Genomic DNA, 17221 nt, shown 5'->3' on the forward strand with positions numbered 1-17221 from the left:
GGATTCCAATCATCATCATCAGCGTGACGTCAAAGCAATGGCTCGCTGTTTTCACTGAGGCGCGCCAAGACGCCGCGCGCACGAGCCCCGCGATTATTAGTGCTTTGCTTTCAGGATGGAAGCTGCTCAAGAAAACAGCACCTTGTTGCCTGAATCGAACTCAAACTCTTTATGAGCATTTGCGTATGACTGGGAATCGGTCATTAACAGCGAAATATATACAGCCCTCTTACAGGTCCCTCAGTTGATGTGTTAAGTTTAAAGAGCACGACTGTATTAAAAGGGCTTAAGCTTGACAATGAATGAAGGGAAGAAACGATGAATGAGAATAAAAGGACGCACAACAGTACAGTGCCAATGAATGTAGAATCAGTCTAATCCCGTAGTCTTCTAATCTGGAGACATGCTGCTTTGTTCCCTAAACTGTAACCCTGAAAACATCTGAGGACTTCCAGATATTTGTGTGGCTGTTTTACTCTGCCACTTTGATGATTACGTTTTATTATTATTATAAATAATTTTAAAAGCCCTTTTACACGTTAGTTTGGGTAATTATATGCAACCAACCCTGAACCAAACTTAGCTATTTTAGCCCTCTGGTGAGTACATGTTAATTAATACAGCCACACTCGGTATTTAAAAGTATAATTACACTGTAATAAATTCACCCTAACATAAACTGACCACAATATTGTTCCTTGCAATTTTAGATTGATAACAATTTACCCAAAGGCTTTCAGAAAGTTGCATTACAGTGCATTTAGTTTGTTCGATGTTAAGAAACAAAACAAACTGCATTTGAACAGACTCGCTGTCTGACTTGCATGTGTTAGTGTTGTCGAGTATGTTTATATGAAGCACGTGCGGTCACGTCTCATTTTCTGATACACGAGCCTAATGAAATAGCGCCACTTGCTGGGGAAAAACTTCACTTGTGACCTGGACCACAAAAATCAGACGTGTAATCTTTTAGAAATCTCCTAAAAGCTTAATAAATAAGCTTTCCATTGATATATGGTTTGTTAGGATATATTTGTCCATGATACAACTATTTGAAAATCTGAAATACAAGAGTTAGAAAAAATCTATAAGTACTAAGAAAATTTTAAGTCTTTAAAGTTGACAAATTGATATGCTTTGCAATGCACATTAATACTAATGAATTGTATTTTGATACATTTACAGCAGGAAACTGTAAAAATATCTTCATGAAACTTGATCTTTGTTTAATATTCTAATGAGATCAGACATATCAATTGTTTTGACTTATATGTATTTTTTTCATTCATTCATTTTTCTTCGACTTTATTCATCAGGGGTCACCACAGTGAAATGAACCACCAACTTATTCAGCATTTGTATTACATAGCGGATGCCCTTCCAGCTGCAACCCAGTACTAGGAAACACCCATTCACACACTGTGGCCAATTTAGTTTATTTAATTAATCTACACCGCATTTGGACTGTGGAGGGAAACCAGATCACCTGAAAGAAACCCATGCAAACACGGGCAGAATATCGCAAACAGCACAAAGAACTGCCAACTGACCCAGTCAGAACTCAAACCAGAGACCTTCTTGCTGTGTGGCGACAGTGCTAACGTATTTTTGTCTATTGCCAAAAATATAAGGTATTTTTTTCATCCTGTGTCACCTTTATCAGTCTTAATAGCGTCAAACAATACAATAAAAATGAGTGTATATTTACAGTATTACTTTAGACTGATACACACTGTTAACCTTTACTGTGAATCGTGCAGTACATAACTGTAAAATAGCCAGTGTTTTGCTGCAATAAAAGGAAAGAGTATTTTACTGTAAAAAAAGCCTAGTAATGTCTAACCGTGCAGTTTAAATTAATATATTATTTAATAAAAATAAAAAAAAACTACTTACCCATTTTCCACAAAATTTGGGTAAGCCTACTGGATGTCCTCCAAACAGTGGAGTAAGTCTTCAAAACCTTTCTGCCATTTTAATTTCATTGTTAAGGACACATTTAGCAAGAGCTTTATTGTAGCAACAATAACTACAGTGACTAGTGTTTTCAGAATCCTGGTTGAAGCTGCACAGTAAACATTTGTGGAAGAAAAAGCTAAAGAATGTTACGTTTATATAGAGTGCTGAACATTCTTAAAACATCACACAAGACCCTTGGATTTCAAATCAGCTAAATTTAAATGTAAAAAATAGTAATACCAGTCACTCAATGCATTTAGACACACAGATGTGCTCAAGACGGTCAGATCTAGGAATGTCATAGTTGTTTGTGCCAGACGAATGCTTCAGACAAGTATTTCAAATCTGCTGATCTACTGGGACTCTCATGCACAACCATCTCTAGAGTTTACAGGGGAGTGCCAGTTGAGTGAGCAGTAGTTCTGTGGGTGAAAATGACTTGTTGATGTCAGAAGTCAAAGGAGAATGTACAGACTAGTTCAGCTGCCAGAACGGCAACAGTAACCCAAATAACCAGTCGTTACATTGAGGTCTGTGAAAGTGTATCTGTGACAACAAAACACATCAACCTTGACCCCTCCTGTCAGCAAACTAAGGCTACAGTTCAGGCAGGCTCACCAAAACTGGACAACAGAAGAATGCAATAAAGGTTGTCTGGTCTGACGAGTCTTGATTTCTTTGGTGAATGGTAGGATTGAAATTTGGTGTAAACAACATGAAAGCACACACTCTTTCTGTCCAGCATCAATGGCTCAGGCTGCTGGTGGAGTGGTGTCGTTCAAATTTTCTTAGCACATTTTGCACATCTAAGACTGCAACAGCAACTTGAGTCTACTTGTTGCTGACCATGTCTATCTCTTTATGACTATATGCAGTGATCTAATCTTATGATGCTATATCAAGTGTAGGAAACAAAGCTAGTCAAAAAGATTAAATCACTTCAAAGTGGGTTATTCAACAATGGCTGTATCCAAAATTCGAGATGTACCATTACAGCACAATGGATTCTAAGAATTTGGTATACAGGATCCTATTGATCTACATAGGTCTTAGGTCTGTATAGTGATTTAAGGTTAAACTAAAAATAAATAAGAAAATTATATTTGAAAATGTTTTCTTGTGGCAGCTTGTTGTTGATACCTTATCATTTATGCATAACCTCAGTCATTGGTTTGATCCATTCCCTCAGCATCTGTGCACAGCTTCTCTGTAGTTCCTCTTTAGCACTGGAGACAGAATATTAGACACACAAGAAGCATTCAAAACAGATTATTCCATTTTTATTTTGAGTGTTTGTACAGTGCATCCAGAAAGTATTCATAGCACTTCACTTTTTCCACAATTTGCAGCCTTAATCCAAAATGGATTAAATTCATTTATTTCCTCAAAATTCTAAAAACAATACCCTATAATGACAATGTGTAAAAAAAGAGTTTTTGAAATTGTTGCAAATGTATTAAAAGTAAAAAAACCTGAAAAATCACATGTACATAAGTATTCACAGTCTTTGCCATAAAGCTTTAAACTGAGCTCAGGTACACTCTGTTTTCACTGATCATTCATAAGGATGTTTCAGCAACTTAGAGTTCACATGTGGCAAATTCAGTTGATTAGACATAATTTGAAAAGGCATACACCTTTCCATATAAGGTCCCAGGGTTGACAGTGCATGTCAAAGCACAAACCTAGCATGAAGACAAAGCAATTGTCTGTAGACCTCCAAGACAGGATTGTCTCAAGGCACAAGGCTGGGGAAGGTCACAGAAGAATTTCCGCTGCTCTGAAAGTTCCAATGAGCAGTGGCCTCCATCATCTGAAAGTGGAAGATGTTTGGAACCACCAGGACTCTTCCTAGAGCTGGCTGGCCATCTAAGCTGAGTGATCAGGGGAGAAGAGCCTTAGACAGGGAGGTGATCGATAACCCAATGATTACTCTGTCTGAGCTCCAGCGTTCTTCTGTGGAGAGAGGAGAACCTTACAGAAGGAGAACCATCTGTGCAGCAATCCACTGATCAGGCCTGTATGGTATAATGGCCAGATGGAAGCTCACTCATGTTTTTCAGCAGCAGGAACGGGAGGAATACTCAGGACAGAGGGAAATATGAATGCAGCAATGTACAGAGACATCCTGAATGAAAACCTGCTTCAGAGTGCTCTTGACCTCAGACTGGGGTGACGGTTCATCTTCCAGCAAAACAATGACCCAAAGCACACCCCCAAAATATCAATGGAGTGGCTTCACAACAACTCAGTTAATGTCCTTGAGTGGTCCAGCCAGAGCCCTGACATAAATCCTATTGAACATTTCTGGAGAGATCTGAAAATAGCTGTACACAATCGCTTCCCATCCAACCTGATAGAGCTTGAGAGGTACTGCAAAGAGGAATGGGCAAAAATTACCAAAGATAGGTGTGCCAAGCTTGTGGCATTATATTCAAAAAGACTTGAGGCTGTAATTGCTGCCAAAGGTGCATCAACAAAGTATTGAGCAAAGGCTGTGAATACTTCTGTACATGTGATTTTTCAGGTTTTTTATTTGTCATAAATTTGCAATGATCTCAAAAAATATTTTTTCCACATTGTCATGGTGTATTGTGTGTAGAATTTTGAGGAAATAAATTAATGTAATCCATTTTGGAATAAGGCTGTATCAAAAAACAAATGTGGAAAAAGTGAAGTGCTATGAATACTTTCTGGATGCACTGTAAGATGTTTTTCAAAAGGATTTACAAAAAACAGTTGGGTTTTTCAGTGGTCATTTACATTGTACTCTCAAGTCCGAAAAACAAGACAGATCGCCAGATTCTCATTCTTGATATCTTTATAGTGCACTATTTGAGGGAGCAGCCATTTGTAGTGGTGTCCAAAACCATAGCTGACTTTCTGAAGTGCATTCAATAAACCTTGCACCACAATAACAAGCTTACAACCACTCAACAGCTAATGATTACCCATATAGTTCCATATCTGACCACAAAATAAATAATTTAATTGTTGAATGACCATGAGTATACATGACAGAAATCAAAATAAAATGTTTCATTACTTATAGACATCTCGCGTCAAATAACCATCACAGGGTCTGACCAGGAAGTTGAAAATCTATTAATCTGTTTGAGGGATTAATCCAACACCAAAGAACAAATAAAATAGTTGTAATTCTGAATTCACTCTCTTGTTTTCACTCTATTTATAGTGGACTAATTTAGGGAATAGAGAATGGGGGTAATGCGATTTCAGAATGAGTTTTCTATAAACTCTAACAGCTTCAACAGTCTCCAGATCTAAATCGAGCAACTTTGGGACGTGCTGGAATAGGAGTCACATGTAGTCAACAAATCTGAAGCAACCATATGATGCTGTCATGTCAGTATTTACCATGTTTCATCAGTTCACCATGTTAGACAGTTTCTGAAGGCAAAAGAGGGTCCAATCTGAAACTAAAAGGTGTAGGCTATCTAGCACCTTCTTGCTGTCAGGTCAGATAATGTAAGTATCTGCTATATAAACACAACATACTATTAAAACAACCATTCATGTTTTAATGAGTTTAATTAAAATGTGTTAGAACAACACAATTTACAACATGTTCTTTGCTTGTCATCGTAAAGCTCACCCATTGTACTGCTATCTCATGGGTCAAATCCCCATTCACATGGAAAGATTTACATTTTTGGGGCAAACTGGCAGTGAATAACTGAACAACTTGTGAACAATGGGCAAATATTTTTTTTTCTTTCATTCATCTCCAAAATATTATACAAAGTGTAGAAATCATGAAAACATTTTTACAACTATTCCACTATGAATTGACCAAAGTGCGGTCTCACAGTTCAGGCCAGTCTTGTTTAACATCAGATGGGCAGGCAGACAGTCATGCAATGTGATGGCAGAAAAAAAATCTCACCAGTGTCCTTTCAGTCCAGTTTCAAATGGGACTGTATAGATACGACATGAGCTCATTCTGAAAACGTAACCCTGCGGACGTTTCTGGAGACCGCGATTTACGTGGACGGAGGTACGTATGGATGCATTTTATTTTTTCTAGTCAACGCTACAGGGCGGTGTGATGCCACTCCTCTTCGTGCTCGCCGGCTGACGGCTCACCTCCGTGTAGAGGGCTTTTCCGCTGTAACCAGTTTGTCCGGTTAGCTCGTTGTGTTACGTTGGCGGAGCGGAAGCCCAGAGTGGAGCCGGCCGCGACGACGGCGATGACCGAGTTGGAATCCAGGGAAAAGCGGTTCCAGAAATCAGGTAAGACAAAAAACAGAATCCAAAAAATAAAGAGAACGAGTTCATAACAGAGCGAGAATGCGGTGAAATCTGAAAACGTGTTCAAAATCAGGCGAGGGCTGTTCTTTTTCTAGATGGCTTTTGTAAATCGTTGCTTGTGTTTAGGGAAGGAGGAGGAGGATAAGGTGGAGGAGGGTGGGTCGCCGATTGGCTGGCCGCCCAGTCAATCGTTCAGTCATTTAGTCAGACAGATGGTCACTTGACAGTGGCCTACAGCAGCTTTACGCGAGAACAGCGTGGGCGCGATCAGTGCTCGCCAATTCGCAAATACAAACATTTTGCGGTCTCCAGAAACGTCCGCAGGGCTACATTTCCAGAAAGAGCCTGGGTTGGTTATAAAAGGGCAATGAGAGGTTACTGCAAAGCTATGCAAATTTTCTTGAAGGAAAAAAAAGACGACAAAATAACATTTCAATAACAATCCCAGTGCACAAGCTTGCAGGTGAGAGTGAGAAAGGTTTCTCCAGAGGTATAAAAAAAATGAGCAGATATTTTAGTTTAGGTCGATGCTTTAGGAGCACGTTGGAAGAATGATTGAAAGTATAAATCTCAGATATTAGAAATACACGACAACTGTAAAAACTGATCTAATAAAGACTTCAACCAATCAAATGGCTAACTTGAAATCTTTATCAGATCCTTGGTCATAACAGTATGTTAAAATATCTTACGATATTTTCGTGTTTACATAACTGCCATTATGAGTAATTATATCATCCAAGAGGCAAAACAGTTACGTGTAAATAAAACATAATGATAAAATTTAATAAAAGACAAACCAAACCTAGCCCTCAAACACTCAAGATAAAAAAATATCAGAAATCATTTACATTTTAACAATGTACTATGCGAATAAAACATATTACTGAATATATAATTCTCCTGAATAGCTTGCCCTGTTGGATCATCAAAGGAAAAGAAATAAAATAAAATACAAAAACACACAAGAGTTTCTACAAGAGCATTTTTGTTTTAAATGAATTTGATTTAAGTCCTCAAATAGAAGCTTCTGGAAGTTTACTCGAATCTTTACTCCAAAATAAAAGGAAAATGCACATTATAAATGAGACTTCTGTATAGAATATACACCGTTTCGTTTGAGAAAAATCTTTAAGGGCACTGATTAACAAACACGTTCATGGTCATCATGACACTTTTTCTTCTCCATCGGTGGTTTCATGCTTTACTTTCAATGTTTGTTTGCGTGACGGCGTTGGGTTCAAATCCTGCATCGGGTGCCACTTTCTTCAGCTCTGCATTTTCATCCTCCAGAATTTTCCTGCGATTGAGACCATTAAAGGGATAGTTTAGATTAAAATGACAATCCTTTCAGCATTTACCCTCCCTCACGTCATTCCAAACATGTATGATTCTTTCTTCTGTTAGTCGACTTGACGAATCTGGTCTGAATAAGATCACAGACTGCATTTAACTCACTGACTGGGTTGGATCAGTTCACAGATCACTGGAAAAATGTTTATAAACTATTTCAAGTTATTACAGAGTTGGTATACTGAAGGTATTGCATGAAGCGTGTACTGAAAAGATGAATCCTTGATATGCACACCAAGCACAGTCAAAACCAAAATATACTACAAGTTTCAGACTACAAAAAATAATAATAATACATTTGACATCAAGCACATCCTTTTTTATGTTTAGGCTATGGGAATGTCAAGTAATTGACCATCAAATCAACAATAGAGGGTTACATACACTTCATATTTGTGCAAAATTGCATAAACATACTCTAAATCATGAACTATTTCAGAAGATTGCAAACCTATTCGACAGATAAATCAAGAGTGAGATTCATTTGCAAATCTTGCATCAACCGGTTCTTTTTTTTTAGCTGATGAATTATTCAGACTAAACAATGATTCTGCAGTTCGTGTATGATATCTCCAATGACAGAGAAATATATCAGTATCAGTAGTATTTTATTTGGGCAAAGTGGTATTTAACTGGGCTTAAATGAACACTCACTTAAAAAAAAAAGTCCCCTAGAGTGGACAGTTTTGAGTTTTGGATTTTTGAATCCATTCAGCCGATCTCTGAGTCTGGCGGGAGCACCTTTAGCTTAGCTTAGCATAGATCATTAAATCAGATTAGACCATTAGCATCTCGCCTAAAATGACAAAATAGAGAAGAAAATTTTCTTATTTAAAGCTTGACTCTTCTGTAACTTCATGGTGTACTAAAACCAATGGAAAATTACATGATTGTCCTCGTAAAATAATCAAGGAACTGCCATACCATGAAAATACACAGTGCTTGAAAATCTTCTAACTTCCATTATTACAACTAATGTGACCACTTGCTTGCACAGAAAACTTGCCTTGCAACCATGGAGACATTTGTGAGAGATGATTTAGAACATATTTACCTGAACTATATCTATTTGAACCAGAATAAAATATCAATATCTGCGCAATATCATTGCACCCACTACAGCCATGGTACGGCAGCAAAGTTCCTTGAATATTAGGCCAGAATGAGAGAATAGCTCCAAGAGATATCAGCAATGGAAATAGCAACTTTTCATTTTTCTTCCTACTTAGTACACAATGTAAGTACAGAAGACTCAAGCTTTACTGTAAATAGAAAAATGATCAAAACTCTTGATTTTCTAAATCCATTTTTGAGTGGGATGCTAATGGTCTAATTTGATTCAATGGTTTATGCTAAGCTAAAATTGATTAAACATTGTAAAACTCAACTGTTTAGGGGACTATTTTTCAAAAAAGTGGAGTGTTTGTTTAATGTGCCCAATTCACCTGTACCGCATGTCTTTGGACTGTGGGGGAAAACGGAGCAAGCGCCAACTGACCCAGCCGAGGCTCGAACCAGCAATCTTCTTGCTGTGAGGTGACAGCACTACCTACTGTGCCACTGCGTCCCCTGCCTTCATTATATTTAATCAAATTAAACTCTACTTCTAATTGTTGCATGTTGACTGATGTAAGGGTTGGACGACAACCGGTCATTCAAATGAGAACGACCAATAGCAATTGTCAAATATCTAATCAATTCTAGACAGACAAAACCAAGCCCCATCCTACATTTCTAAATAGACCCATGTATCTTCAAATCTCTTCAAGCATCAAATTTGGAATGACATGAGGTTGAGTAAATGACTTGAATGAACTTTCATCCTTTTTCTATAGCTGTAAAACTAAACGCATGCACATTTCTCAATTTTAGATGAGCACATGCAGCGATTTCACACCAAACAACCAATGGCCACAACAAACAAACACTACACACACACACTAAAGGAACTAAGAGAACATCTAGAGAGCATCTAGAGATCCATACTCGTCCTGTGCTGGAGCAGATGGGCCACTGGAGCCAGCTGTACCCCCAGCATGTGACCCATCCTGCGTGGCGTCTGTGTCTGAAGCCAGTGGGAGCTCTCCATCAATCTCAAGTTCATGATTCACTAATGGGACAGCGATGTCGCCCTGTGGGCTGATGGGATTTAAAGCGGCATGAGATGGACTCTGAACAGACTCGTTTTCGGTGACTTTTGAGATTATAGTACCAGGATGATCGACACTGGTAGGGGAAGAAGGAACTTGGACTGGTTCTTCTGATGGGACGGCTGGAGAAACCTCCGCCAGATCTACCAGGAGAGTAACATTAGCCGGGTCGGAGGATGAGATGGAAGGTCTGCTGTGGGTTTTGGGTGTGCTGCTGTCAGGGGGTGTCATGTGGACGGGGTTAATAGGGTCAGAGGGAGGTGCTGTGATGCTGGAGGTGAGGGTCGTGCTTTCGCTAACCGGGCTGCTCTGGCTAAGGTCAAAAGTGTCAGTGATTGTGTCTGAGTTAGTGGGCACGGAAAGAGGCAAGTCCACCACCGCGGCGGCAGTTTCCGTCACTTGCCTGCGAGAAGAAGGAGAGAACAGAGACACAGACACAGGGTGATGTCGACACACAGGGGACACATCGAGGGAGAGACCAAATCATTGCAGGTATGTGGTTATAACACATGTGCAATACTGATTTGTAATACAGTATGGTGTTTTGTAGGAGTGGTGATGCTATTCGTGGTCACTAGAGGGAGCTAAAATATGAAATCGAAGGATGAGTATGGTGTCAAAGACAACTTGAAATCAAAAAGGATTACTTTTACTTTCTCAATGAATATCCTTGGGAGTGTTGTGCAGCATTTGATATTGATGTTCATAGTTTTACATGACAATACTTCAAAAATACAGATTTTGCTGCTATTTTATTCTCTGATAAAACAAACAGGAATTTAATAGCCTATTACATCGTAGGCCACTTTTTGATTGATGACTTTTTGGCTTCATTTTATAGCACAGTGGAGAAAGTAAAAGAAAATACCTTGGCTCAGGCTCTATTCATGAAGGAAAATACAATAAACATCAGATGAATTAATATTTGATCTGATTTCATGCAATTTCACACTTAATATTCATTTTGCTAAAAAAATATGAATATAATTGCATACTACAGGCCCGTAGCCAGGGGTGGGGTTCGGGTCATTTGAAAGACCCACCCCTGACTGACAAAGGTCCAGAATTTGTTCCATACATGAGGTCATTTGTCCTATTTTGACTGCTACACCATCATACGTTGTGAAAATAACCCATCTAAAAGGCTTTCAGATGAAGCCGAATCATAAGTTGGCTGTCGCTTCAGTGTGACTTCCAGAAAACACAATCTGACATAGGTGAAGTTATTTTTCACTACTGACCTACTGTTTTGTTTTTAGTTAGAGAAAACACTTTACAAATGACTTTATCTAAATCCTGGAACTTATTCTTGAAACAAATAAATGACCTATAAAAAGGTGTGAAGCACTAAAAGCGGCCTGTAATAAAATTTGTTTAAATTCTGACTTGATTATTGTTGTTATCCATGAATATTCAAATGCACTTTTTTCAAGGGAGGCTAAAAAAATCGTGAAGCACACATAATAATAATAATAATAATTATTATTATTATCATTATTATTATTATTATTATTATTATTATTATTATCATTATTATTATTAACAAAAATTTCCACATTGACGAAGGAAACTTGAGTGTGCTGACCAGTTTGTTATTGGCCTAATAAATGAATAGGCCACAGCTTTTAATTTAAAACTTTAACAGATTCTTATTTTTTTTTCTTATGATGTAATTAGTATTTAAAAAATAAGTATTTATACATATTTCTTTATTTAAAATTTTTAGGATATATTTTTGGTACATCAAAATGTGTGGTTATAATGACTACCCAACAAACTAATCCAGCTTAAAGTAGTGCTAAAAATGTCACTAAAATGCAGTATTTAATTATTATTATTATTATTATTATTATTATTATTTTTATTATTATTATTATTAAATAATGAAATAGAAAATCAGGCAAATAACTCCAAAAAGGTCTTTATACGAACAAACTCTAGTTTTAAGAATGTTTTGAAATCATGCACACTTACAATTAAAGGGTCTGAGGTCAGTAATATTTTTGTTGGTTTTTTAAGTCTCTTATGTTCACAAAAGCTGTTTTTTTTTTGACAAAATATGTTTTAAAAAGTAATAAAATTAAATATTTTTATAAATATTATTGAAGTATATTTAAAGATTTAGGTAATTTATTCATATACACTGGCTTCTGTGTCGCATGATCCTTCAGAAATGCTTCTAATATGCTGTATTTCTGTTAACAAAAACATATCTAAATATACATACATATAAATTAGCTGTTTTGATGCATAAAAATGTCTGACACATCTGAAATACACCAAATGAATGCCTTCTTGATAAATAATTCATCCTTCATAAAAATAATTAATTTCTTACCTGGAGCAGAATGGCTCCAGTCAAGTAGAAAGTTAAATCATTATGTGAATAAAATAAAACAACATTAACCCAAATGACCAGAATTTTTTTTTTAATTACCGTGCTCAATCATATTTAGATATCAAGTTTGCTTTTTAAAGTAACTAATAGTGGCTAATTTTAAATAATTTATGTCTTCTAAAATATTTTTACCACTAGGTGTCACCACAAGTACAGCAGAGGAGAACAGTTGTCATTTTTCTCCCTTTTATTTGGCGTCACTAGTGCATCATATATCACAAACTGTCTGCAGCTTATACAAATGCACTGAAAACGCTGTTTCATGTTGTCTTTAAGTTTGAAAATGGATGAAAAGTGTTAAATGGATATACTCACAGTGCAAGAAACAGACTTATTAGCATTGCAGATGCTCTGTGACAATGCAGTATCAGTTATAAGAAAGTCAGAGAGCTGATCTTACTCTGGTTCAGTCAGTGGCGTGGTCTCATTGGGCTCAAGATGTCCTTCTGCGTCATGATTAGCTGTGGCCTCTTCTTCAGTCCTCACTTCCACAATGGGCTCTTTCGACACGTCTTGACTGCATGCAGAAAAAGACACACATCTGCTCATTATACAGCAGCGAGTAGATTCAGATGAGGTCACTAAAGTCATGCTATAAAACGAGCTCTTTTATGTTTCTTTGAGGACTATATAACAAGAAGAGCTTATGAGGCTGAAAATAAATCGTTCTGACATTCAGATGCTTTACAGTGCAGACTGCTCTTCATGTACTGTATAATATGATCTTATTTGAGTCATTATACTGCACAATGCTTTACACAAAAATGCTTTTCTTACTTACAGTTTTTTGTCTTGAGGTAATTCTTAAATCAACAAGCACTTCCTAGACCATTGTTTCCCAACTCTGTTCCTGGAAAGTACATATTTTGGATGTCTCCCGAATCAGAACCATTCATTTCAGGTTTTAGAGTCTCTTCTAATGTTCTGATGATTTGATTCCAGTGTGTTTGAATAGGAAGAGGTTAAAATGTGTACTGTTGGTGTGCCTTCAGGAACAGGGTTGGGAAACACTGTTCTAGACAAGCAAAAGATATTGTCTTGTTTTCAGAATTAATGTCAAAATTAAGAGTTTTATGCATTAATGTCACCTTGATCTTGGCTCAGTGGACTTTTGAGGTGGAAAATTCAACTCTACAGTTTAACAGGCTGAGTTATACTGATATTTTAGTAGTTTAAAATAATATAATGAGCAAGAAATAGTATATGGATGTTTCAGTGGCCAGCTAGTGAAGATAGGCCATGGTCTTTAGGCTTCTTGTTAGAGCAACCGACTACCATAGAAAAAATGGTCAGTTCGATCCCAGCTCAGACCAGGTTGGGTGCAGTAGGACTACTTGGTTGCATGTGGGGGCTCGTCCGGGATGTGAGTGAGGTTTAGGGGGGTGAGTGTAACAGAGGTCAGCTAGTGAAGTGCTATGCAGATACATCTCATTCCTCTGATGTCTAAATAGTGCTAAATAGTGTCGGAGTGAGTTGGGTTGTGTAGGACTAGCAGGGTTGCATTGAAGTATGCCAATAATTAAACATAATACAAGCACTGCTTGACCTAGAACAAAAAAAAAAAAGATCCATAATAGCACTCCTGCCGCACTGTGCTATGTAGGTAAATCCCACTCCTCTGACCTCAAAGATGCTCTATCCCCAGACGCTAGGAGCATGGTCTTTAGCCTCCTTGTTAGAGCCACCGACTAACAAACAAAGAATCGCTGGTTCGATCCCAGCTCAGACCAGTTTGGTGGGTTGCATGTGGAGGCTCATCCAGGATGGGAGTGAGGTTTAGGAAGGTGAGTGTAACAGAGGCCAGCTAGAGAAGTGCTATGCAGATAAACCTCGCTCCTCGGATGTAAAAAGTTGTTTTAATTACCGACTCTAGAGGTCATAGTCTTTAGCCTGTTTGTTAGAGCAACCGACTCCCATGCAAAGAGTCACTGGTTTGATCCAAGCTCGGAGTGAGTTGGGTGGTGTAGGACCGGCAGGGTTACATTAAAGTATGCTAATAATAAAACATAATACAAGCACTGCTGGACCCTCGACCCAAACAAGAGCCTTAATAGCAATGGTGCCGTAATATGCTATGCAGGTAAATCCCACTCCTCTGACCGCAAAGATGCTCTATCCACCGAGACACCAGGACCAAGGTTGTTAGCCTCCTTGTTAGAGCAACCAACTCCCATACAAAGAACCGCCGGTTGGATCAGCTCAGACCAGGTTGGGTGCAGTAGGACTGGTGGGTTATATGTGGGGGCTCGTCCGGGATGTGAGTGAGGTTTAGGGGGTGAGTGTAACGGAGGCCAGCTAGCAAAGTGCTATGCAGATAAAACTCACTCCTCTGACCTCAAAAGGTGCTCTAGTGACAGAAGCTAAAGGGCCTCCTGGTTAGAGCAACCAACTACCATGTAAAGAATCGCCAGTTCGGTCACAGCTCAGACCAGCTGGGTGCAGTAGAATGGTGGGGTTATATTGAAACATAACACATACAACACGCTCCTCTGACCTCAAAGATGCTCTATCCCCAGATACTAGGGGCCATGGCCTTAAGCCTCCTTGTTAGAGTAACTGATCCTAGCTCAGCGTGGGGTGGGTGCAGTGGGACTGGTGGGTTACATGTGGGGGCTCAAATGGGATGGGAGTGAGGTTTAGGGGGTAAGTGTAACCAAGGCAATCGACTTCCATACAAAGAATCGGGTTGGGTGCAGTAGGACCAGTGGGTTACATCAAGAAATAAGTTTGTAAAATAATAGAAAATGTAATGGCAGGTTATTACAAAGGTTTTTGAATAGTAAATTAAAACATCAACCCAGACAATATATCACTTTTACCATTAAAACTGTTAATAAAAGTCACCTTTTTAACCTTTTCAAAGATTAAAAGTTGTTGGAAGAAAGAGTAAGGTCCCAAAATGCATAAATAAACAGGGAAAAATAACGTTTGGAAAATTATACATTTACATATTTCCAAAGTTTACAAGTTTAGAAAATTATACATTTACATATATACACATAATTCACCAAACTATATTAGACGCTATTTGCTATATCATTCTAATGAAAAGTTCTGATGGCATATTTACCCCAAGCCCAAAGTTGAATTGCTTTCATTTACTCTATTAAGATTTATTTTATTTAAATATTGAATTATAATGACCTATTCAGTATATTGCTATTAAAGCAACACAGTTTACAATAACATTTCCAAGCATAACTTTAAAAAACTTTTTAAACGTTAAAAACAATATATTAAAATTCAAGCATTTTCAAGGACCCGTACAAACCCTTAGTAGTGTGTGCATGTGCATTGTGAAAACTCACACAAAGGCAGCTTTGCCGGTCTCTATGTCCTTGCCTTTGGTGCTTTGCCCGGGTTTACCGCAGATGCACATGAGGATGCCACACTTGTTAAGGAAGCAGCAGGTGGCGTCCACGATCAGCAAGAGCAGCACACACACCAGGATAAGAATACCAACAATAACACCAGTGTTCAGGCCCGGCCCGTCCTCCATTGAGTCTTTGAAGAGGAATAGGAGAGATACAGACAAACATAGAGCAGGAGGAATTGTCAAACACACTGGAAATGCACAGATTACATAAAATGTAACAGTCTAGCAAGCACGAGTTATTTTCAGATCACAAGACTATCAGGATTCAGCAGAGCAAAGACAATTGGCGAAGGCAACAAGGCAAGGCTAACAACTCTCATACAGACAGAATTGTGCAGTCAATAAATGTAAAACACAGGTTCGGCTGTTTTGGGGACTATTCTGTTCTTATTTCCTCAAATTGTTTGACTGCTGCTCAAAGACACAACAGGAGATTTTTTGACTAATATCTTGGCTGTTGCTTTCGATATGATGAAAGTGAAGGGGCTGTGGTTGACGAAAAAAAAATACTCATGTGAATGAGTCAGACTTTGAATATACGGAAAACTGAATAATTCATTCAGAAATCAGATACTGGTTGTAACATTTTCAGTTGACAGCTCAGTTTTTTTGTGTTTGACTGTCAGTGAACGGTTCAAATATTGAGTGTATTACTCATACATTGCTACAGTACCATACAACCTCTGAAAAATGAACCACCATTTTTTTCAGTTTAACCAAAATCAGAAAGTAATTTACTCACTTTTGTGCTGTTTTAAACCGCATATCATTGTCTTTCTAAAATAAGGTATTTTGTTTGAGTCTTTAAATGTTCATAGAAATAATAGTCAAACATGTTTCTGTAACATAGAGGTGAGTGAACCACAAAATGATTTACATTTTTGGATAAAAACATTTCTACACTCTCAGAAATACTGGAGAAAGGTACTGGAGCTGTCACTAGGCCAGTACTGTACCTTTTAAAAAGATACATAAATGTACCGTAAGGGTCCATAATGGTACCTCAAAGAAAGATTTTAGGTACATTTGGATACTAATATGCACCTTTTAGGTACCACTGTGGACTATTTGGGTACAAATATATATCTTTTAAAAAGGTACTGGGTGTGTGACAGCTCCTGTACCTTTATTTCAGAGAGTGAAGGTGTATTGGAAATATGTCCCTCCAACAGCATTTTGCGATCAGGATTGTAGCGTCATGAAACTTATTAAAATTAATATATCAACAAAGTTCACAGAATTTGTGGATTTTACCAACATTAAAAGAACAGTCCAAGTTAAACAGTTGAGTTTTACCATTTTTAAATCCATTTAGTCAAACTCTAGGTCTGTCGGGAGCACTTTTAGCTTAGCTTAGCATAGATCATTGAATCAGATTGGACATTTACAGTAGCATTTTACTCAAAAACAGGGCTTAATTTGTGCCAGAACAAGCTGGATCTGGATCCACTGATGTGTTACCCTAACCCTAACCCTAACCCACCCTTCTTCACACACATCCCCTGCTCTACACTTTCTTCTGCGACTTTCCAAACCTTTTCGTCCGCGACACAACTCCCCCCACCACTCAGCTCTTCACTTTCCTCTGCGACTCCTTTACCTTCTCTGGTAACATGCCGGATCCGTTATCCTGATCTGTTCCAGGGACCTCGCGATTAACAAATTAAGCCCTGCTCAAAAATGACCAAAGTTTCTATTTTTTTTTCTTTTTTT

General features: G+C 38.0%; 2 protein-coding genes across 50 annotated transcripts in view; both read right to left on the reverse strand.

Annotated features, from left to right (window-relative positions):
• The window catches only part of LOC147840601 (uncharacterized), a 570564-nt gene that overhangs the window by 105694 nt on the left and 447649 nt on the right, over window positions 1-17221 (reverse strand). The window lies entirely within an intron of this gene.
• The window catches only part of ncam1b (neural cell adhesion molecule 1b), a 220620-nt gene continuing 208891 nt past the window's right edge, over window positions 5493-17221 (reverse strand). For 11 of the 49 annotated variants that reach the window (XR_015508332.1, XR_015508331.1, XR_015508326.1 and 8 more), the window contains 4 exons: window positions 15441-15636; window positions 12533-12649; window positions 9571-10137; window positions 5493-7531 (listed from right to left, as the gene is read on the reverse strand). Coding sequence is in view for 13 of the 49 variants with exons in the window: in XM_087282351.1 (XP_087138477.1) it covers window positions 7429-7531; window positions 9571-10137; window positions 12533-12649; window positions 15441-15636 (983 nt within the window). In the remaining 36 variants the exon portion in view is untranslated. 49 annotated transcript variants of the gene reach the window in all.

Source organism: Danio rerio, chromosome 15 (assembly GCF_052040795.2).
Source record: "Danio rerio strain M-AB ecotype USA chromosome 15, GRCz13ab, whole genome shotgun sequence".
NCBI lineage: Eukaryota > Metazoa > Chordata > Actinopteri > Cypriniformes > Danionidae > Danio > Danio rerio.